This window comes from Megalobrama amblycephala, linkage group LG18 (genome assembly GCF_018812025.1).
Source record: "Megalobrama amblycephala isolate DHTTF-2021 linkage group LG18, ASM1881202v1, whole genome shotgun sequence".
Taxonomy (NCBI): domain Eukaryota; kingdom Metazoa; phylum Chordata; class Actinopteri; order Cypriniformes; family Xenocyprididae; genus Megalobrama; species Megalobrama amblycephala.
The window spans coordinates 34140778-34167159 of NC_063061.1; the positions used below are offsets into that span (position 1 = coordinate 34140778).

Here is a 26382-nt window from a genome sequence, read left to right on the forward strand (position 1 = left end):
GTTCAGGGGCGAATGTATGGTATACTATTTACAATGGGTTTTTGAAGTATTCTTCTGTTTTAATTGATCTTATATAGTATACAAGATAAAGTTAGCCTGTCCCAAATCATAGACAAATGTGTCCAGATAGCATACTACACCTGATGGTATTACATAGTATTCAAGATTAGGATTTGTGCATTCCAAGTCATATAAAAAAGTAATTGTACTTTATGCTGAAAATAGTATGTCACGTACTCAGATGACATACTACATCCAGTTTAAAGCATGTGTATGCTTTTTGGGCTAATGTTTGATTTGTATCAATCCATAATTTTAGTATGTTTGTCTGCAATGCTGGCTTGCTACATACTTAAAAGCACAAACTTTTTCATTACGAGCACAGTGTGTACTTTTCAAAGTTAGTAGAAGTCTGCAAATTAATAGTAGAAGTATGCGAATAGATGGTAGTTCAGTAGTTACCGTGTCAGCAGTTATGATATTGTGTGTATTACGTAAGACCAGACCAGCCCTTGGCCCTGTACTTGCCTTCAGTGTGTAGGAGGTCCAGCTTGGGATCACAGGACAGAAATGTTGTGTTTTGTACTGTATTAGACAGTGCTGTTTTTGAGGCCAAGCGAAGAAGTAACGTTTTTTTCCCTCTTGGTTTGTGTGGTTTGGGCTTTATAGCGTGTGTTTTAGAGTTGCATTGTTTTATGATTGAAAGTGTTTCAAGTCTCCCTTCAATCTAAAGCCACATTTGGGAGGGTGATAGTTGGTGAAACCTTCAAGGTCTCAGTTCACACACTATAAAAAACAGATATTGCCTCTTTCAGACATCAGGACTAAACCCTGACCCACATGTCTGTTGAGTTCAAACACATAAAGTTCAGTGGAGTTGCTTCATTACTGCAGATAGTTTCTCATGGATCATTATTTTGAACTAGTGTTTTATCAGACATACTGAAGATGAGATAGCAAATGGGATTTTTTAAAAATAAAAGTAATTTACAGGAAAGATTTAATGTAAATATACATAGAACAGATTACTTTTTTCAATTGATTTCACAAAGTTTTTCTTTGTAATCAATGCAATATTTGAAACAACTTATTAACAATAATGATTAACGGCAGTATTTAACAAAATGTTTATTTCAGTGAGAATCAGTGAATCGTTTTCTGAACCAGTTCATTGAATCAAATGGTATGAATTGCTAAAACGAATCTTCTAGTGAGAAGGGAGGTTGAGAGGTGTTCAGGTCTGTGCGTGTTTCAGAGAGAAAATACCAGAGTAAGAAAGGGGAAAGTGAAAAAGCAAGTGATTGAGGGGAGAAAGGAAAGTGAGTTATAGTAGTTAATGACAGCAGACCTACAGGAGATGAGGTCACTGGGTCAGGGGTTAAAGGTGGCATACTGTGGGTGGTGATCTTCAGATTATGACCACCCCAGAGGTTTACAGTGCCCCACCCCGAGACATAACGTCTGGAAAACACATCACTTTGAGTGGAGGGAGAAAGTTGGGATACATTTCAAACAGTTTTGACGTGAAAACTGACTTAAAAACTGTTTGGCAGTTTTATACTTAAAATGTGTCATAGTTGGTGACTTGTTAATGTGCTTGTTAAATGAAGCCTAACTATTATTTTTGCTCATACACTACCGTTCAAACATTTGGGGTTGAAATGAATTTTTCATGTTTTTGAAAGAAGTATCTTATGATTTGTTTGAAGTACCATATCTATAGACCAGAATATCATATAGACTTGTGAGTGGGCTCTTTTAACTTGGCAACAACCTAGAAACCACCCAGCACACCCTAGAAACCACATGGCAACATGCTAAATCAGCTCAGAACACCTTAACAAGTGCATAGCAACTCCCTAGCAACCACATAGAACACCCTAGAAATCCCATAGCAACATTCTAAAACCTCTCAGAACACCTCAGAAACTGTAAAGCAACTCTCTAGCAACCACATAGAAGATCCTAGAATCCACATAGCAACGTTCTGAAACCTCTCAGAACACCTTTGCAACTGCAGAGTGACCCCATAGCAACCACACAGAACACCCTAGAAACCCCATAGCAACATTCTCACTGTATAGAAACTCCCTAACAAACACATAGATCACCATAGAATCCCCATAGCAACATTCTGAAACCTCTCAGAGCATCTTTGCAACTGCATAGTGACTCCATAGCAAGTTGCATTCTAAACCTTTCAGAACACTTCAGCAAATGTATATTAACTCTGTAGCAACCACATAGAACACCTTAGAAAGCACACATCAATGTTCTGAAACCTCTCAGAACACCTTGACAACTGCATAGCAACTCCCTAGCAACCACATAAAAGACCCTAGAAACCTCAGAGGAACATTCTAAACCTCTCAGAACACATCAGTATAACTGCATATTAACTCTCTAGCAAGCAACCACATAGAACACCCTAGAACCCCATAGCAACGTCATACAACCTCTCAGAACACCTCAGCAGCTGCATAGCAACTCCCTAACAACCACATAGAACACCTTAGAAATCCCATAGCAACATTCCAAAACCTCTCAGAACACCTCAGCAACTGTATAGCAACTCTCTAGCAACCACACAGAAGACCCTAGAAACCCCATAGCAACATTCTAAAACCTCTCAGAACACCTCAGCAACTGCATATTAACTCTCTAACAATCACATAGAACACTTTAGAAACCCCATAGCAATGTTCTGAAACCTCTTAGAACACCTCAGCAACTGCATAGCAACTCCCTAACAACCACATAGCACACCATAGAAACCCCATAGCAACATTCTAAAACCTCTCAGAACACCTCAGCAACTGCATATTAACTCTCTAACAATCACATAGAACACTTTAGAAACCCCATAGCAATGTTCTGAAACCTCTTAGAACACCTCAGCAACTGCATAGCAACTCCCTAACAACCACATAGCACACCATAGAAACCCCATAGCAACATTCTAAAACCTCTCGGGCATCTTTGCAACTGCAGAGTGACTCCATAGCAACCACATATAACACCCTAGAAACCCCATAGCAACATTCTCACTGCATAGCAACTCCCTAACAACCAAATAGAACACAATAGAAACCCCATAGCAACATTCTAAAACCTCTCAGAGCATCTTTGCAACTGCAGAGTGACTCCATAGCAACCACATATAACACCCTAGAAACCCCATAGCAACATTCTCACTGCATAGCAACTCCCTAACGACCAAATAGAACACAATAGAAACCCCATAGCAACATTCTAAAACCTCTCAGAGCATCTTTGCAACTGCAGAGTGACTCCATAGCAACCACATAGAACACCCTAGAAACCTCATAGCAACATTCTCACTGCATAGCAACTCCCTAGCTACCACATAGAACAGCCTAGAAATCCCATAGCAACATTCTTAAACCTCTCAGAACAACTTAGCAACTTTATAGCACTGCAGTGGAGAGTTCTGCATGGGCTTCTGTGCACATTTTCTTCAGAAAGTGAATCTAGTTGTATCAGTATTGTGGGGGGTGGACGGGGTTTTAGTCTTTCGGATTACACCTGGTCTTGATACAGCCTGCCACCCCTGCTGCTCACACACACACACACACACACACACATTGTTGTCTGCCATGCATGCGTGTGTGTGTTTAGATCTCTGGTTCCCAGAGTTTGAAAGTTGAAGTTTTCGAGTATTGTATTTCTGTCTGCTCTGTTCTGTATGAATGGACTCTTTCACAGAGCTTTTAAACGGACTCCATGTTTGGGCTTTGCTGAGGCTTTGTTGTGATTAATTGGAGGGGGGGTCAGTGTGTGTGTGTGTGTGTGTGTGTGTGTGTGTGTGTGTGTGAGACTGACTTCTCTGGAGTTCTAAGCACCCCTACGGCATCCTGAGGTTCCCCAGGGCTGTCATGAAGCTCACACATGTGCACACACTTCCTCTAAAATAACATTCCCTACATACCTGCACTAGAGCTGCTAACTCGGTGTCAGCATGACTAGAGCACCCCAGAGCATCATGGGATATGTGTGTTTTTGGAGCAAAAAGCCACAGATGGACCAGCATAGATGGTTTTCTTTTATTTCTTGGCATTTGGGATTGGAGAAATAAGAGCGAGTGAGAGCGAGAGTTTGTGTTCTCACATCTGGAAGCTATAGCCGTCATTGTGCTGTCTGCTGATCCCAAAGAAAAAGAAGGAAAAAAGAGGGGGGAAAAAAGAAAAAATGTCTTCCAGATGTTTTTTCCCCTCCCCTTACTGTGGAACAGCAGAGGAATAAAATACTGTTTCATTAAGACAGAAGAAAAATACATGGTCCTCTCAGTGAGGAAACGAGTGCGTTTGTTGGTATGGAGGGTTGCAAAATGCGCTTCGAATTCACAAAGCGGTTTGTTTGTCTACATATCCTGCTCTTTAAGCGGTTATGCCCATGCAGACCCTCTGACCTGACTCTTTTTTGCAGGTTTATGCATGCATATCTGTTTATTTGTGTGTCTATGCATGTGTGCTTGTGTGAGATTGCTTTTTTGTGCTTTTTTGTAAGAGAGGGCGAGAAGTTTCTTTTCTTTTCTTCCTCCTACTAGATGACTTATGCTGCAAAAAAATAATGTTCTAATTAATTTTTTTAAATAATTTTTCCCCAGGAGAACTATCAAAGCAGCTTTAATAATTAATAAAAATATTAATTAATTTAATTAATTAATTATATTAATTATAAAATATGAATTATATGTTAAATGTATAGACTAAATAATAATATAATATAATATAATATAATATAATATAATATAATATAATATAATATAATATAATATAATATACTTTGCCAAATATATATATATATATACAGTACAGTCCAAAAGTTTGGAACCACTAAGATTTTTAATGTTTTTAAAAAAAGTTTCGTCTGCTTAACAAGGCTACATTTATTTAATTAAAAATACAGTAAAAAACAGTAATATTGTGAAATATTATTACAATTTAAAATAACTGTGTACTATTTAAATATATTTGACAAAGCAATTTATTCCTGTGATGCAAAGCTGAATTTTCAGCATCGTTACTCCAGTCTTCAGTGTCACATGATCCTTCAGAAATCATTCTAATATGCTGATTTGCTGCTCAATAAACATTTATGATTATTTTCAATGTTGAAAACAGTTGTGTACTTTTTTTTCAGGATTCCTTGATGAATAGAAAGTTCAAAAGAACAGCATTTATCTGAAATACAAAGCTTCTGTAGCATTATACACTACCGTTCAAAAGTTTGGGGTCAGTAAGAATTTTTATTTTTATTTTTTTGAAAAGAAATTAAAGAAATTAATACTTTTATTCAGCAAGGATGCATTAAATCAATCAAAAGTGGCAGTAAAGACATTTATAATGTTACAAAAGATTAGATTTCAGATAAACACTGTTCTTTTGAACTTTCTATTCATCAAATAATCCTGAAAAAAAATATTGTACACAAATATTTTGTACAATTGTACACATTAAATGTTTCTTGAGCAGCAAATCAGCATATTAGAATGATTTCTGAAGGATTATGTGACACTGAAGACTGGAGTTATGATGCTGAAAATTCAGCTTTGCCATCACAGGAATAAATTACTTTGTGAAATATATTCAAATAGAAAACAGTTATTTTAAATTGTAATAATATTTCACAATATTACTGTTTTTTACTGTATTTTTAATTAAATAAATGTAGCCTTGGTGAGCAGACGAAACTTCTTTTAAAAACATTAAAAATCTTAGTGGTTCCAAACTTTTGGACTGTACTGTATATATATATATATATATATATATATATATATATATATATATATATATATATATATATATATATAGTTTTTTTCTTTTGCTGTGCGATGTTATCATTTGAAAATATGATCACAAATAGGTTATTATAACAGATTCATATGAATGGCAATGATTTCTGACATGGATTTCCACATATAATTTTTCAAAATTATATGTATTGGTAGTCCTGTCATCGAGTTGCATTTGCATAAAGTTAAACTCTGATCAGGTTTGTTGCATGGCCATCAGACTCTGTCACTCGTCACGCAAATTGCCAACTATGACAAGCAGTGACTTCCTGTCGGTTCGTCTCTGTAAACTTCTGCCATTATGAACGCCCCGTTACTGAGATGCTTGTTCTTGACTATGACTGTGTGTTTAGGCGTGTGTGTGTGTGTGTGTGTGTGTGGTGACCTCTGTTGTGGCAATTAAGAACCCACATATCTCACATGCCACATTCATGACCCTGAAAAAGGGAATTATGGGATTGCCCAGGGTTTATGACCAAACACATGCTTGCTCTTGCTCTTTATTGGGTTTTATGTGAGTGACTGCTGATCTATCTTTCCATCTCATGGAAAGAAGAGACTTTTTGTGTGACAAATAGTTTCATTATGCCTCAGAAATGCCACAGATGTTCACATCACTACAAAACATCAGATGCTTGGATCCCTCGTCCAAATAATGACCCACAATTTTTTTTGTTTGCTCACTAAAATATACTATTATAGCCATAGTTTCTGTTAAAATACTATAGTTACTGTACTATTGTTATTGCAAGATAAAGGGACCTCTTTCTAACAGGGTAAGATGTTTGCAGAATCTGTCTGTTGTTCTGTATATTTTCATATGCCAGTAGTCACAAATACCAGTTTACCATAATTGTAGGAACAATAACTGTAGTAATTATGGTATTTTTAAGGAAACTATGACTATGGTTAATGTTTGTAAGGGTCAGTACACATGAGCTTTCAAAGCCTCTTTGAGCTTTCATAAGGTTTTCATTATCCTGTGGATGAGGAATCACTTGAGGGCAGCAGTTGGTCCTGTAATGCTTCATTTGAGCAGTATGCTAAAGGTTACGTGCTTGACTCTCTCACGTGTGTGTGTGTGTGTGTGTGTGTGTTTTTACAAAGCTTTACTATACTGTGCATCTCAATCAACCACACACATCCCTGTGTGTGTGTACAATATATATTATTTGTGGACCAATGAGATGGACCAATAAATCGTGTTTTATTTTACATATTTTATTTGAATTTTAGTTCTTAGTGGTGATCATCATGCACATTTTATTTTATTTTATTTTTTTATTTTTTTACATCATTGAGGCGATCATCATGTTTACCCAAATTTAATTTATTTTTTATTTTATTTTACATCTTAGAGGTGACATCATATGCACCTTATTTTATTTTATTTTATTTTATCATTGGCTGTAATTTTGACAATTTTATGGTATTGACAAATTATGTGTCATATCTAGTGCACATAAAATGCAAAAATACTATAGCGAGTGAGTTTTATGCTGTTCAACATGTAGATCCAGTAGAATACAGTACAATGACATCAGCAGCTCCTTCTTGACCCTGCGCACCTGGAATATGCTCATGCTATTGGACGCTTTTGTGTTCTGTGGATACTTGCAGGTTTTCCTGGGTTGCCGTTATGTGGAGTCAGTAATGAGGGATTAATATTGTTCACTGGGTTATTCATGAGATGTTTAGGGAACCCTGCAGGTCCAGACATGTGAGAAGAACTTTAGGATTCTGGAGCGGTGTGCGGAAAGCTGACATTCCTTCCACTGGCCTCATACTGAGAATATAAAATAGTCTCTCTCTCTCTCTCAATGTCTCTCTCTCTCTGTCTGTCTCTCTGCAGTAGCACATTATGAACTGGCCACAAAAACCACAGAAACGTTCAACTCTCTCCAGAAAGAATTAAACACACACACACACACACACTTCACTCATGCTTCAGTGCAGGACAGAGAGGCTTTTGTTCCAGAGTTGTAATAATCTGGCGATACCATATGTACAATAGTATGTCGTCTCACATGTGATTGAAGTCATTTTAAAGAAACTGTGATGAGCTGTTTTATGATTTTCAGATTTAAGATTTTGATTTTATAGTGCAGATATTATTGCAACAGAATATAAACATAAAATGCAATTTTATTAGAGTTAAATGAAAAATTACAGTACTATGGTATTACCGTGTTTTTCTACAAGATTTTTTTGGTATTTTTTGTATATTACCCTGGTTAAACTATGTTTTTTTTGAACATACCTTGTTTTTTGTGCATGCTATTATGCTAATTCTGCATGCATCCATTCTTAATTCATTATTTTTCCATGATTATACCATGCTTTTTGGACATTTACCATGGTATTAACATATTGTTTTGTACATGGTACAATGGTAATACTGTTTTCATATATGTACCATGATAATACCATGCATTTTTGGCATTTATCATGATAATACTGCTTTTTTACATTTACCATAGCAATACTATGCTTTTTGGACATTTACCATGATAAGGTCATATATTTGTACATGACCCTGGTAATACCTTGTTTTTTGTACATAGTACCATGTTAATATTGTTTTTTTTTTTACATGAACCATGATTATACACTGATTTCTTTGGACATTTACCATGATAATACAATTTGTACATTACTCTGGTGATACCTTGTTTTTTGTACATGGTACCATGTTAATACCTTGATTTCTTTTTTTACATATACTATGATTATACACTTATTTCTTTGGACATTTACGATGATAATACCATATATTTGTACGTTACCCTGGTAATACCTTGTTTTTTGTACATGGTACCATGTTAATACTGTGTTTTTTTTTTTGTTTTTTTATACATGTACCATAATTATACCATGATTTCTTTGCACATTTACCATGATAATACCATATATTTATACTGTGTTTTTTTGGAAGTGTACTATGATAATACCATGTTTTTGAACATAATGCCATTATTATATCATGTACCATAGTATGCATTTGAAATACCATGGTACATATTAGTAACATGATTTAAATCAAAACACCACAGTATTTCCATCTGATACTGTCATTGTATCATGGTACCATCTCAGTACTTCATTTGTCAGGGTTGTGCTGGAGTTTTGTTCTGCTTTGATCTTAGCATGGGGCTGGATGAAACTGTAGTTGGTTTTTTGATGCTTTTAACATGCGTGTTTCTTTTGTAATAAATGTGTGCTTGATTTCATGGAAGGGATGTATGCCGCTCTCTTCTAAGGGTGTTTTCACATATAGTTCATTTTAAAAGAACCAAACCCAGTTCACTTAAAGTGAATCAGAAAGGGAATCAGCCAAAAGTGACCTCAGTCCTTTTGGTGTTCACAATCTAGTGGACTCAAAAGAGATGGGTCCTCTTCAGCATTGAAGTGATCTCACACCCTTTCTTGTTCACACACACTTACATAAGAACTCAGGCTTATCTCAAGTTTATCACATCACATGACTGGCTCAACCTAATCAACCTCATTTGGTAGTATAATCTTCATGTCTGCTGTAAATCTTTTGTCGCCCAGAAAAATAACAATAATAACACTTCACAATAAGGTTCTATTAATTACCTTTGGTAATTATTTTAGGTATCATAACAAAATAGTGGCTGAATATTGCCAACTTTTTCTATGCATACAAAAATCCTATGGAACTTACTAGGGCTACATGAAATATAAACGTAATGGGTTAGTAAATATTAACATTAACCAAGATTACATGCTGCTAGTGATCATTAGTAGTTTATATTAAGTGTAACAAAGGTATGCGATATTTATTTTATATCGCAAATGTATTAAGCATTCCCCCTGGAATGCGATCAGACCTTGTTGTCAGTAATGACTGAAAAGATGGAACAGCGGGAATGGCGAGCCTGAAGGTACACTTGTTGAAACGAAACGGAAAGCGATGCTTTCACATATCACGAAGCAATCAAACCACAAGCGGACCAACAAACGAAATGTACTCCAAAGGTGGTCTGAGTACGGTTTGCTTTTGGGTCCTTTAGGGGGGGTCGTCTGAGATCACTTGGTTTGTTCACATGTACACGCTGAAACGCTCCGAGAGCGTTTGAAAGGGTTAAACGAACTATGTGTGAAAACACCCTAAGTGTGCAGTTGTTCCTGCGTGTGCTGAAGGAATTGGATGCATTTGTATATGAATTGTGTGTGTGATTGGGTTGTGGTACAGCAGCACATGAGTCACCGTTTCCAGTGTCTAATGCACACGCTGAACACCAGCCAGCGATTCAGTCAGAGAACGTGAGCCATTTAACATGGAAAGTCTTTACACACTCTTTGCTGAAAGAGAAGCTGTTTTAACTTTAATAGACAATAAAAAACGATGAAAAGTGTTGTGAATGATGCAGACAGATGAAATAGATTTTGCTGAATCAGTCGGTTGTTGATTGCTGCTCTAGTTAGTGGAAACCAGAACACCACACAGTCTAACCAAACCACCAAACCAGACATAGCATTATAGTGCACTTCAAAAAGCCCACTGAAAGAGAGAGAGAGAGAGAGAGAGAGAGAGAAGAAAAAAAATTATAATGGTCTAATTGCGTACTTAAAGGGATAGTTCACCCAAAAATGAAAATTATCCCATGATTTACTCACCCTCAAGCCATCCTAGGTGTATATGACTATCTTCTTTCAGATGAACACAATCAGAGATATATTTAAAAGTATCCTTGCTCTTCCAAGCTTTATAATGGTAGTGAAGGGGGTGCCAGATTTTGAAGAAACCCCATTCCATACGGCTCCACGGGGTTAATAAAGACCTTTTGAAGCAAAGCAATGTGTTTTTGTAAGAAAAATATCCATATTTAAATCTTTATAAACTAAAATAACTAGCTTCTGACTGTACACATACTGCGTAAATCTTAGATGCCTCTCGTGGTTCAAACAAATATAAAAAGACCTTTATTAACCCCCTGGTGCTGTATGGATTACTTTTATGATGGATGGATGGATGCATTTTTTTTTTGGCTTCAAAATATGCCCCCCCCCCACCTTCACAACCATTATAAAGCTTAGAGGACCAAGGTTATTTTTTAATATATCTCCGATTGTATTCATCTGAAAGAAGATAGTCATATATAGGATGGCTTGAGGGAGGGTGAGTAAATCATGGGACAATTTTCATTTGTGGGTGAACTATCCCTTTAAGCCACGTAAGAAGCTCAAAGCACCTGGTCGGCATACTTGCAGTTTTACCCTTTAGCCCTCAGAACCCTGCCATCCTGCTCGTTACAGCTCTGTCCAGGTCAAAGGTCAGTTGTTGGACAGTGACCTCCTGCATACGGAAGAAGTGAGGTCGTAATATAGATGGCCATCACCATCCGTGCAGCCACAGGCCGCTCCTCCCGCTTGATTTGCTGCTGTTGGTTGAGGAGCTGTCAATCACTCAGATTGACCTATCATTAAACTGTCAGCACCGGCCTCCTGAAACCTCTCAGAACAGCTTAGCGTTAGGATAGCAATGCACTCAGAATGTCATATCAACGTGCTACCTGATCAGAATACCTTAGGAACCACCTAGCCATGTCCTAGCTAGGGTTGCAAATGGGCAGAAAATCTGTGCTGCTGCCCCTCAAAACACACAGACACTCAGTGTCGCCCTGCGGCTTTGAACATGAGGGATGAATTTCAGAAAGAGCCTTTAAACTGTTGTCTTATGCATGCAAGTCTTTCTTTCTCCGAAGTTATTGCTTCACAGATCTTACATTTTCCTGACATGCTTCCAAACCTCTCAAATGTGTCAGAATCAAATGCCACTGTATTAACAATGACATCACAGTGTGATTTAAATCAGTGATTGACACGTTTTTTAAGGTTATTTAAGGTCAGATTTTCATGGATTCATCCAAAGTGGTTGCGCATATGAGTAATTTCTCCATCATTGCGGTCTGATGTGGTTTTGTATTTGAATGCAACATGTGTTTCTGATATATGGCACATTCTAGGCATCCTAGAACATTCGAAACCTGTCTTGGTGCAAAATCCACAGAACAGAGACGTTTCACTTGCTCCAGATGTGCTTTAGATATTACGTTTGGTAAAGGAACTCAAACCATTTCTGGTCTGTGGGTTAATGTTGCATTGTGGGAAATTTATTCTACTAGTTGTGACTATTTGTGTTAATAGTATTAATATAGTAATATTTTTAATACATTTAATGTTAAGTACTGTTCTATATAAAGCTAAATAGGTTACCTTAGCGGTTCATTAACAGTAATGAGTCATGTGATTCCATCTGGATAAAGGTTTAGCTGGTTAGCATGGCCCAGTTTGCCCCTGCTGGTAAATGTCACAACTTATTCTAGACCCTTTCTGTATTATTTTGTGGATGAAGTCACTTTATGAAAGAAGTCACTTCTGCTCTCCAAGGCTACATTTAGGCTATTTGATCAAAAATACAGTAGAAATGGTAATACTGTGAAAATTATCACAGTTTAAAAATACTTTTTTTCTGAATATATTTTAAAATGTAATTTAATCCTGTGAGCAAAGCTGAATTTTCAGCATCATTACTCTAGTCTTCAATGTTAAATACATCGTGCTGCCTAATATTTTTGTGGAAACCGTGAAAATGTTGAGTTACTATACAACAGTGAGATGCCAAAAGTTAGGAAAATATATATTTTTTTGTATACGGTTTGTGAATGTTTGCGAAATAAGAAGGAGAGCGAGAAGTTTGGTTGTGTTTAAAGTGCTGATCTTGTGTTGAGTCAATTTTTCCATCTCACAGACAGTGTGTTATCTGTGTGTGTGTGTTTCTGAGAGAGACAGACAGACACGCGCTCATTTACTTTGTTATCTAAATGGGGACATTGCACAGACTTCTATTGTTTTTATACCCAGCTAGTTATAAATGCTATAACCTAAACCTAACCCACACCCTAACACCACCAGAAAACTGTCTGCCATTTTACAATAAATAAAAAACTGTATTTACTTTTAGGCAATTTTTGCAAATAAGGACATCCCCAAAAGGAGGTTTTGGGAGATTTTGTGAGGTTTAGCTCACCTATTGGTACTCAAAATACAAATTTTTTCCCCACCATTGATGGAATTTTACATCATTTATGAGACAACAGCGGAGACAATGCTGGAAAATTCTGTCAATCCACCACTGATTTTCCAGCAATCTCTGTTTTCACTGTTATACGGTAGGGGGTGCTATTAAGCGTCTTCTGAAAAAGTACCGAATCTCTGTATCAAAACACAGGTGAAGAAGAAGCAGAAAAAAGTGATAAAAGCATTGCTTCAAAATGTTGCTTTTTTATGAAACTTACCAATGAAAGTTTTGTGAAAATGCTGACGGTGGCCGGCCACTAAAGGGACATGGTGATGGAAAAAAATATGAGATGGGAGGAAAAAATATATTTCAATGCTTGTGCATTCTCTCACAATTATATTGTTGGGGAATTATACTGTATATAATTTGCGGGCGTCAGGGAGCCTCTATCAATATGTGGGGTATTGAAATCACTTTTTACTTTTACTTTCGAATTTGCAATCACGTGCACTCTGTGTATAGCAGGGGTCCTAGAGAGCCGCTGTCCTGCTGAGTTTAGCTCCAACCTTAATCAAACATCTGAACAAGCTAATCAAGCTCTTCAGGATTACTGAGGCTATAGGCAGCTGAAGGTTTTTTTTCAGGGTTGGAGCTAAACTCTGTAGGACAGCGGCTCTCTAGGACCGAACTTGCCTACCCCTGGTGTATAGGGAGCTTTGGTACTGACCACACGTTTTATAAGATAAGATATTTGTCGCTCATGATCTGCTGTGCACCAAATCCTCCACCATCATCCTGTAACCGACTGCTGCAGCAAGCCTAACCATGTCCCTTTAGGGGCTCCGTAGAATGGGTTATTCATTTTCCGTGACTTTCTGAATTCGGAATTAGGCTTTGGAGACATCCCTAATAATTAACATATACAGTATATTATATGCAAACTTGCCTGTGGTAGGGTGTTATGGGTGGTTGCCAGGGTGTTTCTATGCAGCTGAGTGATTGTCAGAAAAAAAGGTATGGTGCTTGCCACTGGGCCAGTACCCTATGGTACAAAAGTGGAAAGGTACATCTTTGTACCTACTTACTCCTAAATGGTGCACATTAGTACCTTAAAGGTATGTATTAGTACTTTAAAGGTACATATTAGTACCATTTTACCTTTGTACCTTAGGGTACTGCCTGAGTGACAAGCACCGTACCTTTTTCTGACAGTGTAGCATGTTCATATGCAGTTTCTAGTGTGTATTCTGTGTGTCTATGTGATTGTTGTAGTGATGGTACTTGGGGTTCGGTAAAAATATAACTGCATTAACTTGGATGTTTTATGTCAAATAAATATGTGCATGTCGTTCTCTTATCTTGTCCATTTCCTGTTGTTTTGCGATTTAATAATAATTAGTCAGTCTGGTCACTATCTCATGATGGGAACAGAGAGAAAGAGAGAGAACTCATCTTGCCAACAGTCTTCCTGTGTCTCCTCCATTCACCTTCCGGTGTGTGTTTGCTAGTTTCTCTGCCACATGATTGTGTGTTCAAGAGCAGCTGCACAACTGGACTCAGCCAACTCCAGTGAGGAAGGTCCAAATTGTTTCCAAACCCTGCTTGCATATTGGAAGTATTTGCATGTCATGCTGAAGTGGAGGTCAAAATGATGATTCATTTTATACAGAACGACCTCAGTGACCCCAACATAGCTGAATCTCATTGGCCGCCCACTGCTGAAAGCAAACTTGGTTCTGTGCTGAATCACTGAAATGAACTGATTTCAACTGAGTCTTTACTTTTGTCTTTTTAGAGCTGCTTACAGTTGAATTGAATTCTGTTTGCATCACTGAATCGTTGTTTTCCTGTTTATCACTATAAAGCTGCTTTGAAACAATCTGTATTGTACAGTATAAAGCACTATATAAATAAAGGTGGCTTGACTGAATATTGAACATTTGTTTGATTCTCATGATGCTGTGATGGAGATCCAGGCTTGTGATCATGTGATCAGTTTGTTGTTAATTACCCATCCTTAATTAGAGGTTAACCACTAAAGAGTTTTAGTAGAACAGAAATTACACACGGCAACTTTAAGGTACAGAAAGTCATTCAAACTTCATTAATAATTTCAACCTATATGTGCTTTCTAAAGCACATATAGGTTGAAATTATTAATGAATTTCAATGAAATTATTAATGAAATTATTAATGAAGGTTGGGGGGTAAAATTTATATCCTACATTCAAAAAATTAAAAAAAAAAATCTCCCATAGGCCATGTTCACTGTGTTCACAATCTGTAAATAATATTAATGTGTATACATTACAATTCAAAATGATTGGTCAGTAAGAGTTTTAAAGAAATTAATACTTTGCAAAGTATTCAGCAAGGAATTGACTGCATTGAACTGATCAAAATTGACAGTAAAGACATATCTATTTCATGTTTCTAGGGTAAAAAATGTATCATGGTTATCACAAAAAAATTGTATAACACAACTGTTTTAAACATTGATAATAATCAGAAATTATTCTTGAGCAGCAAATCAGCATATTAGAATGATTTCTGAAGGATCATGTGACACTGAAGACTGGAGTAATGATGCTATAAATTCAGCTTTGATCACAGGAATAAATTACATTTATTATATTAATATATTCATATAGAAAACAGCTATTTTAAATTGCAATATTTCACAATATTACTGTTTTTTTGATAAAAAACATTATGCTCTTGATGAGCATAAGAGACTTCTTTCAAAAACATTAAAAAATTCTTACTAAACCTAAACCTTTTATTGGTATATAATATTTGAAAACTTTCTTGTATTTTTTTGCATATAGAATTGTGTTATGTCTTTTCTATCTTACATCTTTTTAACCTCAGTGACATTTCATTTATACAAACTAAAAAAAAAATAAAACAGACAGACATTATTTTTGCTGCTCTGGAAGCGGTGTTATTTTCCTCAGGAAATTCAAATCTAGTATTAGCATTACAGTAAAGCTCCTTAATTCAGTATGATTTGGTTTAATAAGCTGTTGAAAAGCTTAAACATTTATAATGTGATCAAACACTCAAGTTTTGAACTGTTATAAACTCAACTGGGCTGTTTGGTGTTAAAGAGTTGAGTTAAAGCTCAGGCATGTTCAGCTGAGCTCGCTGTTTCTTGAGTTAGGGTTTATATTATGCATATTTACCCAAAGTTCTTCATCATACTTGTGTTTTACAGCTGATTTTAACATTTTAGAGCAGCAAGTCACTAACTGTTTAGCTTTTAACATCTATATCTCGGTCAGCTGTCTAAAATAGTGTCAGATCTCTGAGAACAGGAGTAGTTGTGTATGTGTGTGTTGTGCAGTAAGTTAAGCAGTGTGTATTTAGTGAGTTGTGTGGTTTTGGATGAGGTTGTTTTGATGTGTTTATGTTTGGCAGTGTGTGCGTGTGTGTGGCATCTGTTTTGCTGTCGATATGTAATTAAAAGTTGGCACTGAAACCCAACACGTTTAATTCTCAGAGAGATGGAGAGATTAGTCATGTTCATTTGATTTATGCTTATTTCCTGTGTATTTTAATTGCAGACATTTTTATCTGAGTATAATAATCTCAGGAAATGTGTGTGTGGCAGCCGATGTTTAGGAAAAGCAATTCTTGCTCCTAATAAGTCGTGAATGGGAATGTTTACACACACCTGAGCTGTGGTCTGTGGGGTGTTTGCAGAGGGAAATACTGCGGTGACTGAGTAAATCTCAACAGGTGATGTTTCTGTTCCTCTGGGACGCCTCTTTAGGAGGGTAAACACACACACACAGTGTAAACACTCCTGCTGAGTGGTTGTAAGGTGAACCCGAGTGCTTCACCTGAGCAGGTCCTGTATGTGTGGCTGATTTTAAACATGACATTTTACAGGATGTTGATAGATTCCACTCAACCAGAGCTGTGAAGTATGTTGTAAAACATCATGTTCACTTACAGCTTAAATATGTACACAAGTAACCTGAACGGGTAAAAAACTGACAGAGTACACACACCTGGCACATAACTGAGAACAGAATAACACCACATACATGTACACAATCCTATATCTGGTTCAGTAAATAAGGAATACACCTGAAACAGCATGCTACCGTGATTTTTTTTTACTGTAGTAAGTGGTGATTTTAAGACCTAAAACTGTTGTAAAATCGCTATAATGCACTGCTTCTAGTGGCCCTTTTTGCTTTTTTAAATTGTGGCAAAAGAAATAAAAGGCACCAATGTTTAGTACATTTTTTAATGTATTTATAACGATCATAATTGTCTGGCAGGTATGGTAATAAAGTTTAGTTCTGTTCTGTACCTCTAGGCTGTTTATTGCAATTTGCTGCATTAATGTAATGTAGAATTTACATCAGCTTTGAACATCCAATCAGAACTAAAACCAGAACTATCTGTTGAATAAATCTTTGTTTGTTCTAGTGATTTGTATTTCTGCTGAGAATTCATTTTTGAAGATATTTATATTATTTACACTATAGTTCAAATATTTGGGGTCAGGAAGGGGCAATACTTTTTTGCAAGGATGCATTATATTGATAAAAAGTGACAGTAAATTAATTTATAATGTTACAAAATATTTCTATTTCAAATAAATGCTGTTCTTTTGAACATTTATGGAAGAGGACCAAGGGCCAAGCAATAACAAAAAAATAAAACCATCTCGAGATTAAAGTTGTTAAATTTTGAGAAAAAACTCGTTAAATTATGAGAACAAATTCGTAATTTAACAAATTTGTTCTTGTAATTTAACTACTTTTTTCTCACAATTTAATGAGTTTATTCTCAACATTTTATCTCGACTTTTTTCTCGAAATTTAACGACATTTTTCTCATAATTTAACGAATTTGTTCTCGTAATTTAACAAGTTTTTTCTCGTAATTTAATGTCTTTATTCTCAACATTTTATCTCGACTTTTTTCTCTAAATTTAATGACATTTTTCTCATAATTTAACGAATTTGTTCTCGTAATTTAACAACTTTTTTCTCATAATTTAATGAGTTTATTCTCAACATTTTATCTCAACTTTTTTCTCGAAATTTAACAACATTTTTCTCATAATTTAACGAATTTGTTCTTGTAATTTAACTACTTTTTTCTCATAATTTAATGACTTTATTCTCAACATTTTATCTCGACTTTTTTCTCGAAATTTAACAACATTTTTCTCATAATTTAACGAATTTGTTCTCGTAATTTAACAACTTTTTTCTCATAATTTAATGAGTTTATTCTCAACATTTTATCTCGACTTTTTTCTCGAAATTTAACAAAATTTTTCTCATAATTTAACGAATTTGTTCTTGTAATTTAACAACTTTTTTCTCATAATTTAATGACTTTATTCTCAACATTTTATCTCGACTTTTTTCTCGAAATTTAACAACATTTTTCTCATAATTTAACGAATTTGTTCTCGTAATTTAACAAGTTTTTTCTCGTAATTTAACGAGTTTATTCTCAACATTTTATCTCGACTTTTTTCTCGAAATTTAACGACATTTTTCTCATAATTTATGAATTTGTTCTCGTAATTTAACAACTTTTTTCTCATAATTTAATGAGTTTATTCTCAACATTTTATCTCGACTTTTTTCTCGTAATTTAACAACGTTTTTCTCATAATTTAACGAATTTGTTCTTGTAATTTAACAACTTTTTTCTCATAATTTAATGACTTTATTCTCAACATTTTATCTCGACTTTTTTCTCGAAATTTAACAAAATTTTTCTCATAATTTAACGAATTTGTTTTCGTAATTTAACAACTTTATTTTTTTTCTCGAAATTTAACAACTTTAATCTCGAGATGGTTTTATATTTTTATTATTGCTTGGCTCTAATCCTCTTCCGTAAACATTCCTATTCATCAAAGAATTCTAAAAAAATTTGTATTATGGTTTTCACAAAAATCTGTTCAACTTGGATAATAATAATAAGAATTTTTTTTTTTTTTTTTAGCAGTAAATCATCATATTAGAATGATTTCTGAAGGATCATGTGACACTGAAGTCTGGAGTAATGATGCTGAAAATTCAGCTTCGATCACAGGAATAAATTACATTTTAAAATATATGAAGAGTTTGGTTCCAAAACGCAATAATTCCATTTTGATTAATTTGAGTAAAAAGGTGTTTTCTTTACCAAGAAAGTGGCAAGATGAAAACCACTATTTTCTGTTTCAAACTTTCACATAGCATCTTTTGGTTATAAAAACATTAAAAGTTCAAATCTACATTTTGATTTTAAAAAGTTTATTATAAAAACATGTTATTTTTTTCCCCCAAAATGCAATAAATCCATGATACTTTTTTTTCAAAATGCAATTAATCCATCAATATAAAAGTTATTTTTCAAATTGAAAATACACAACAAAGTAAGTTGATTCACACATATATGACAGAGTCTAAACTTTGCCAATATTTATCTTATGTACAGACATTTTACTAAAAATACATTCAGCCGTCGCTCCCAAAATGAATTCAACGGGTCATCTTGTTAATGTTATAAATTATTTGTCATTACCGATTAAAGAGTATCTTGCGCCACCGCACTGTTAAATAAACACATTTGCCAAGTACATTGTTATTAAAATCGGCTTTTTAAAAAGCCTTCAATGTTTACAGTGGGTGGAATGGTGCGCTGTGATTGGTTGAGAGAGGATATATCGCGTTTTGGAGAAAAAGGAGACTGGCGTTTGTCGCATTTTGGAAAGAAAGGGAGGGAACATGACAGAATAACACGACGGATATCGCATTTTGCGCAAAATTAATAAATGACTTTTCAATACTGACCATATACAATACTGATTTTGGCGGAAACTCGATTTTTTTGAAAATGGCGTTTATCGCGTTTTGGAACCAAACTCTTCATATTCACATAGAAAACAGTTATTTTACATTATAATAATGTTTCATAATATTTACTGTATTTTTGATCAAATAAATGCAGCCTTGGTATAAGTAAGCATAAGACTTAATTAAAAAACATTTAAAAAATCTTACCGACCCCAAACCGATCCGAAGCACCTATAATCAACATTTTTAATCTTTAGATAACCATACAGCAAAAATGTGCTACAAAAAACTACTGCATTATTTGTAAGAGTGTTGGTATTTCTTGTGCTGTCTAATGGAGTTCTCATGTCTATTTTTTAATGCTGGACTGTAAGTGGGTTACTGGGTCACACTGTGTTTGCAGGTCTTGATTCCCTACTGTGGGTCTAGAGCTGGTGGACGGAGGTGCTTGTGTGGAAAAACAGCTGTAACATCGCCTCCATTTACAGCTTTTCCCCTAAACATCCTTAAGAAAACATATATATACTCTTGTGAAAGTTTGACCCGTAGCTAATGCTTATTGAGGTAAATATTAGCTCTTCCTGCAAGCGCTCAAGTTTTCTCCTCCAGCGCGGAGCGAAATGTTGATTCTAGCAGCATCTGGGCCTGTTTACATGAGGGATAGTTCATTATATACACACTATAGCCAAGCGTTCGGTCTTTTATGTGCAGTAGATGTGTGACAATCCTTCATATTTGCAACTATTACCACATTTATTCATAGCTAACCACCTAATTTGCTAGTATGCGATCACACACGTTTTACAAAGCATCTTCCGTGACTGTAAACTTCAGGCATGCTTTTATTTCCCATAGTCGGTTAAATGATAACGATATGTAATCTGCTGTCTAAATTAAGATTTTTTGACTGACACACCACATTATCATCGAGCGGTTAAAGTGTGTCATTTTAAGAGCTATCTATAAAACAGCTCATTTTGGGGAAGCCCTTGGAGCATTCCCTTATCGTTAAACCATAGCGTTGTGTTTTACCTTAGAAAACCTCATTGCTACTTTGACAGGAACTGCTGAAAAGCTTTGGCTAACCAGAGAACCTCAGCGTGGTTCAGTGATTCGCATCTCTGACGCCTCCGTCTGTCTCAGCAGTTCCCACAGGTGCTAAGAAGAATGTCATTATAGTGTAATCAGTTTAATTACCGCTGTAGCTGTATAATTTTAGTATGTATGCCTAAAACAAATGCACATCTCTGATTATAGTGCGCCGTTCGTGATGATGTGTACTATCAAATTCCTCAGGCAGTGAAAATGTGTGTGTGTGTGTGTGTATATACATAAACTTGTCTGTTGATATTACATTTATGCTCATATCAGCCGCTTACCGAAGTGAAATACAAGAGATTTGCCGTGTGCCAAAATAAGCAGATTACAATTGATGTGACTTAATCTTGGCTAAAATCAACTGATCTGAAATGAAAGTCTTTGAAGTATTATATTGTTCTGTGTCCATTTGCCAAATTTGAATTAAGTTTGTAATATTGCTATTTAGATCAGTTGCATGAGTTTAGATTTAGGGATGTGCAACGATTAATCACGATTAATCGTTTGCAAAATAAAAGTCTCTGTTTACGAAATATATGCGTGTGTTCTGTGTATAATAATTATGTATATATAAATACACACACATACATGTATAAATTTAAGAAATATATGCATGTTTAAATAAATATATATATTTATATACATTTTGTATTACATATAAATATAAATATTTTATATATAAATCTAACATTTTTATTAAATATATAAATGTATGTGTCTGTATTTATATATACATAATTATTATACACAGAACACACACATATATTACGTAAACACAGACTTTTATTTTGCAAACGATTAATCGTGATTAATCGTTGCACATCCCTATTTAGATTATAGTTATAATGTACAGTATTTTTAGTTTTCTTTCTCTTTCCATTCCTGAACATTTTGTAGTTTCTGAGTAATACTTTAATACGTTTGCATTACTTTTACATTTATCCATTGCATTCAAGAGAAATATTTTATTAAGATTATGCAGTTCCTGGGAAATGAATCCATGATCTCAGTGTTGTTTGTGTCATGCTCTACTCTTTGAGCTACAGGAAAGCCATAATACAACAACATTTTTTTTTACAAAAATATTAATTTTTTTTTTTTTTATTTGAATACAAAAAACAATTATACTATACTACACACAGTATATTTATATTTTTAAATATTATAATATTAACACAAAATGATTTATGTATTATTTATTTTTATTTTTATTAAATAAAAAGTCAATTAACTATTAAGTCAAAAAGTATTTACTTTTTAGTACTTATGTCAATAAGTAAAAATTAAATAAAGTTAATTGGTCATAGAAATGGATTGTCCATTTGGAGAAAATACTTCACATGAATTATTGTTTGCTATTGTAGCTTGTTTCCACCACTAAATAAAAAAAATTTAAAAGGTAATTGCGACTTATCTCATAATTCTGACTTTTTTCTTGCCCATTGTGAGTTATAAAGTCAGAATTGAGAGTTATAAACTCACGATTCTGAGAATCAAGTCTTTGTTCCCCTCACAATTGGACATTATAACACACAATTGCGAGTTTATATCTCACAATTCTGACTTTATTTCTTGCAATTCTCACTTTACATCACACAATTCTGACTTTATAAATCGCAATTCTGTGAAAAAAGTCAGAATTGTGAGATATAAACTCGCAATTGCGAGAAAAAAAGTTGGAATTGTGAGAGAAAAGTTCCTTAAGCTTCCATAGTTTACAACCCATTTTACATCTGTAATGTGATGTATGTCTGAGCCAAACATGATATTCAATAAAAAATATAAGGGCCAGTGCTTGATTTTGTCCATCGGGAAGTTGATTGGACTGTTAAAAGTGGGCGTTACATAAAGCCATACAAATGAGAGTTTGCTAAAACAATAACTAAATATCTGTTTGGCTATATTTCAAAGGATAAGAAAGATGTTACATTTTGATGAACGATTATGAAGACAGACATTTTTTCTTTGGAGCAGCGTGCATCATTCAGAATTAGAGCAGGAACGTGTATTAAAAAAGCAAATTTGGTTTCGTGATGACGTAATGAAAAAATGCCACACTTCAGCTTTAAAGATGCACGCTTCAGATCCAAATATTCTTTTTATTTTCTCTGTGAGCGGCAGTGAAATGAACAGACAGACTTTCATATAAATACCTCAAGGAAAAATGTAAACGCTTCTCTTAGACTAAATCAGACTGACCTGATCAGAATCACATCAAGAGGTCATGGATAAACAGCGTCTGTCTGTTTCATTCTGTCACTCTGTCTTCAGTGTAAATAAGACATGCTTAGGATAATGACTAGGGATGTGTGTGTGTGTGTGTGTGTGTGTGTTCCTCGAGTGATTTTAACAAGCTGCAGCTGGAGGTGATTTGCAGACAATGAAATTGTTCTTCAAGTTGATCACCTAAACACACACAAACAATTTACCACAAAAGTGTGTGTGTACATGTGCATTTAAAGCCTGTCACAAAGTAGACGTATGAACTGTGTGTGGTCTTCACTCGATATATCTTCACGAGCGGAAAGGTTGTGTGTATGCAACTTAGTCTGTAGTGTTTCTGGTGTTCATATGGTCAGCCGACCTCTAAACACATTCATCACTTGGCTGGGTTTTTAATATGCTGTGGTGGGTTGCTCTGATGGTCGTTCTGATGGTGCTTTGTGGGCACAAATACAAGTATGCTGCTTATTGCATACTTGCATACTATGCAATGTAGCCTATAATGCATACTATTTTCAGCATGCATACTGACATGATTAAAGGGATCCTTGAATATGATTTCACTTTTTTAACTTTAGTTAGTGTGTAATATTGCTGTTTGAGCATAAACAACATCTGCAAAGTTACGACGCTCAAAGTTCAATGCAAAGGGACATATTTTCTTTTACAGAAATCGCTTTTTAAGGACTACAACAAATGGCTGGTAGGGACTACAACGAGCTTCTTCCTGGGTTGGTGACATCACTAACACTAAAATTTACATAAACCCCGCCCCTGAGAACACACACTAAAGGGGGTGAGGCCATGTTGGGCTGCTTTAGAGAAGAGGAAGAGTTGTTGTAGTAGAGTGGTGTTACCATGCCGTCATTTTACGCCGGACTGCTTCACAAACGAGGGTCAATTCAACACTGGATTTGCACAAAAGATTAACATGACGGCACATGCTAGTCGATGAGTTGAATCAACTCCACAGCAACTACATAAATTTATCCACTAACCATTCAGAAACGTCCAGTTTCATTCTAAAAGTTGTAACTTCTTCCTGAGTCTCTCCATCAGTGTCGACTCCGGTTTGAACAATGTAAGGCTGAACACCGTTACTGACAATCCTCATTTTGACTGCGTGAGATTCTCCAGTTTTGTTGTTGTTGAGAAACCGTAGCGTGAGCTGTTAAAGCTCTGCCTTCTCTTGGAAAGCGGCCGGGAGCAGCAGCTCATTTGCATTTAAAGGGACATGCACAAAAATGGCATGATTTTGCTCACACCCAAATAAGGGCAAATTATGACAATCTATAATAAATGATCTGTGGGGTATTTTGAGCTAAAACTTCACAGACACATTCTGGAGACACCAGACACTAATATTATATCCTTTGAAAGGGGCATTATAGGTCCCCTTTAAAAAGGTAGTATGCTATGTTGTTGTCATGTGGTAGTATGCTATATTGTCACCTGACCTCACTATTTTGCATATATAATTCAATAAAGTCAGTTATTTTGCAAATATAATGTAATTTGAAGATGCCTTTACTGCTGCCCAATCAAATAATTAATAAAAATAAATGTTAAAAATATAAAACTAAAATGATTAAAATGCTCTTAAAATTAGCCAATCACAGACAGATTTGAGGGTGCTGAATGGTTTAATGATAAATAATAAATAATATCAATGATATAATAATAATATAATATAATATAATATGAAAGACAGCTGTTAATCTTTATATGTGACTTGAAATGGCTGTAAACTAATTTTGTGTCTCTCTGTCTCTCCTTTTTTTTGCAGCTGAGCCAGCCGATCTCCTAAAGATTTTAGATTTTCACAGTTTGCCAGAGGGTGTAACGAAAACTACAGGCTTCTGCACACACAGGAAGTCATCAAAAGGGCCTGATGTCGCCTACAGAGTCACAAAAGATGCACAGCTTAGCGCTCCTACGAAACAACTCTACCCCTGTGAGTACATGAGCACACATGAAGCCATAAAAACACACAGGTGCACCTGTTTACTTTTCTTCATTCTTTCCAGCATGTGTTTGGGCTGCAGGTTTTTTTTTTCCATCTTCTCATCCTCTTCAGACACACTGTATAATCTATTTAGACAAACGAGAAAGGTAATGCAATTAGTTCTGTTAATGTGAGTGCATTTCTCACTCTTGAGCCAGAAAAAAATTCGATGCAAGTACGCAGACATAAAAAATTGCATGTAAATTCTGAGACCACATGGAAATCTTAGATTTCTTTTTCAATTTCACCTGGAAAATTTATTAAAATTGTGACATAAAATAAATCAAAAATATTCCAAATTTCAGAAAAATATTTCAAAAACATTTATTTTATTTTCAGTGGAGTAAAATACTGAGAGACTCTGAAAATCATGTTTATTCAATTTCATTTATGCAAAATAGTAACATTTTAACTAGTAGTCTCAGTGGCCACCACTGTATTTTACATGCTAATATCAATCTTTGCATTTCTTGCACATGCAACATGTTCTTGTGTTTCTTATGAATTGCATTCATACACATTTCAGAAGATAGTGACATGTGAAATCAAGTTTACGTAGCTAAAAAAACCAATGTAATTATTAATTGAGTATATTTCGGGCCTTACTGTACAGTACATGTCGCTCTCTGACCTGTCTGTGTGTGTGTCTGAGCACCTCATTTCAACATAATGGGCTGGAGAGTCACCATGCCCTAGACTCTGCTTTTGGCAGGAACTCTGAAAATCTCAAGAATTTGATGGAAGGAGGGAGAGACGAGGCAGATGAGGAAAGAGATGCAATACCAGTGTAATGAGACTAAACTAGATGAGGCTAAATCAAACAGAGTTACAGCACTTCAGCTGGCTGTGGCTATGTTCCAAACTCTAGTGAGCTGCCTACATAGACAATATTTTTTGAGCTTCATATGTTTGTTCCAGACACAAATGCTTTTTTGAAACATATATAGCACATACTATACTGCCTACTAAGATAGCTTAATTTTTTCTAAAACTGAATGCATCATAGCAAAGTTTTCTTATTGCAGAAGTATATTTATTCATCACTGCAAAATCTTTTAAAAAAATATTTTAATCTAATTAAAATTTTAATTAATTTTAAGGTAAAAATATTTATTTATTTATTTTACAGTATTTCATTTTATTACTGTATAAATAAAAAACTGCAAAGGTAAAATTATTTTATTTTACTTTATTTTATTTTTAAATAAATAAAATAAAACCCATAAAGTATTTTATTTTATTTTATTTTATTTTATTTTATTTTATTTTATTTTATTTTATTTTATTTTATTTTATTTTATTTTATTTTATTTTATTTTATTTTATTTTATTTTATTTTATTTTATTTTATTTTATTTTATTATTTTATTTT

General features: G+C 34.8%; 1 protein-coding gene across 2 annotated transcripts in view; it reads left to right on the plus strand.

Annotated features, from left to right (window-relative positions):
* The window catches only part of col5a1 (procollagen, type V, alpha 1), a 108795-nt gene that overhangs the window by 4609 nt on the left and 77804 nt on the right, over positions 1 to 26382 (plus strand). For both annotated transcript variants that reach the window (XM_048166198.1, XM_048166199.1), the window contains exon 2: positions 24792 to 24959. In XM_048166198.1, coding sequence (XP_048022155.1) covers positions 24792 to 24959 — 168 coding nt within the window. The remainder of the gene's footprint in view (positions 1 to 24791; positions 24960 to 26382) is intronic.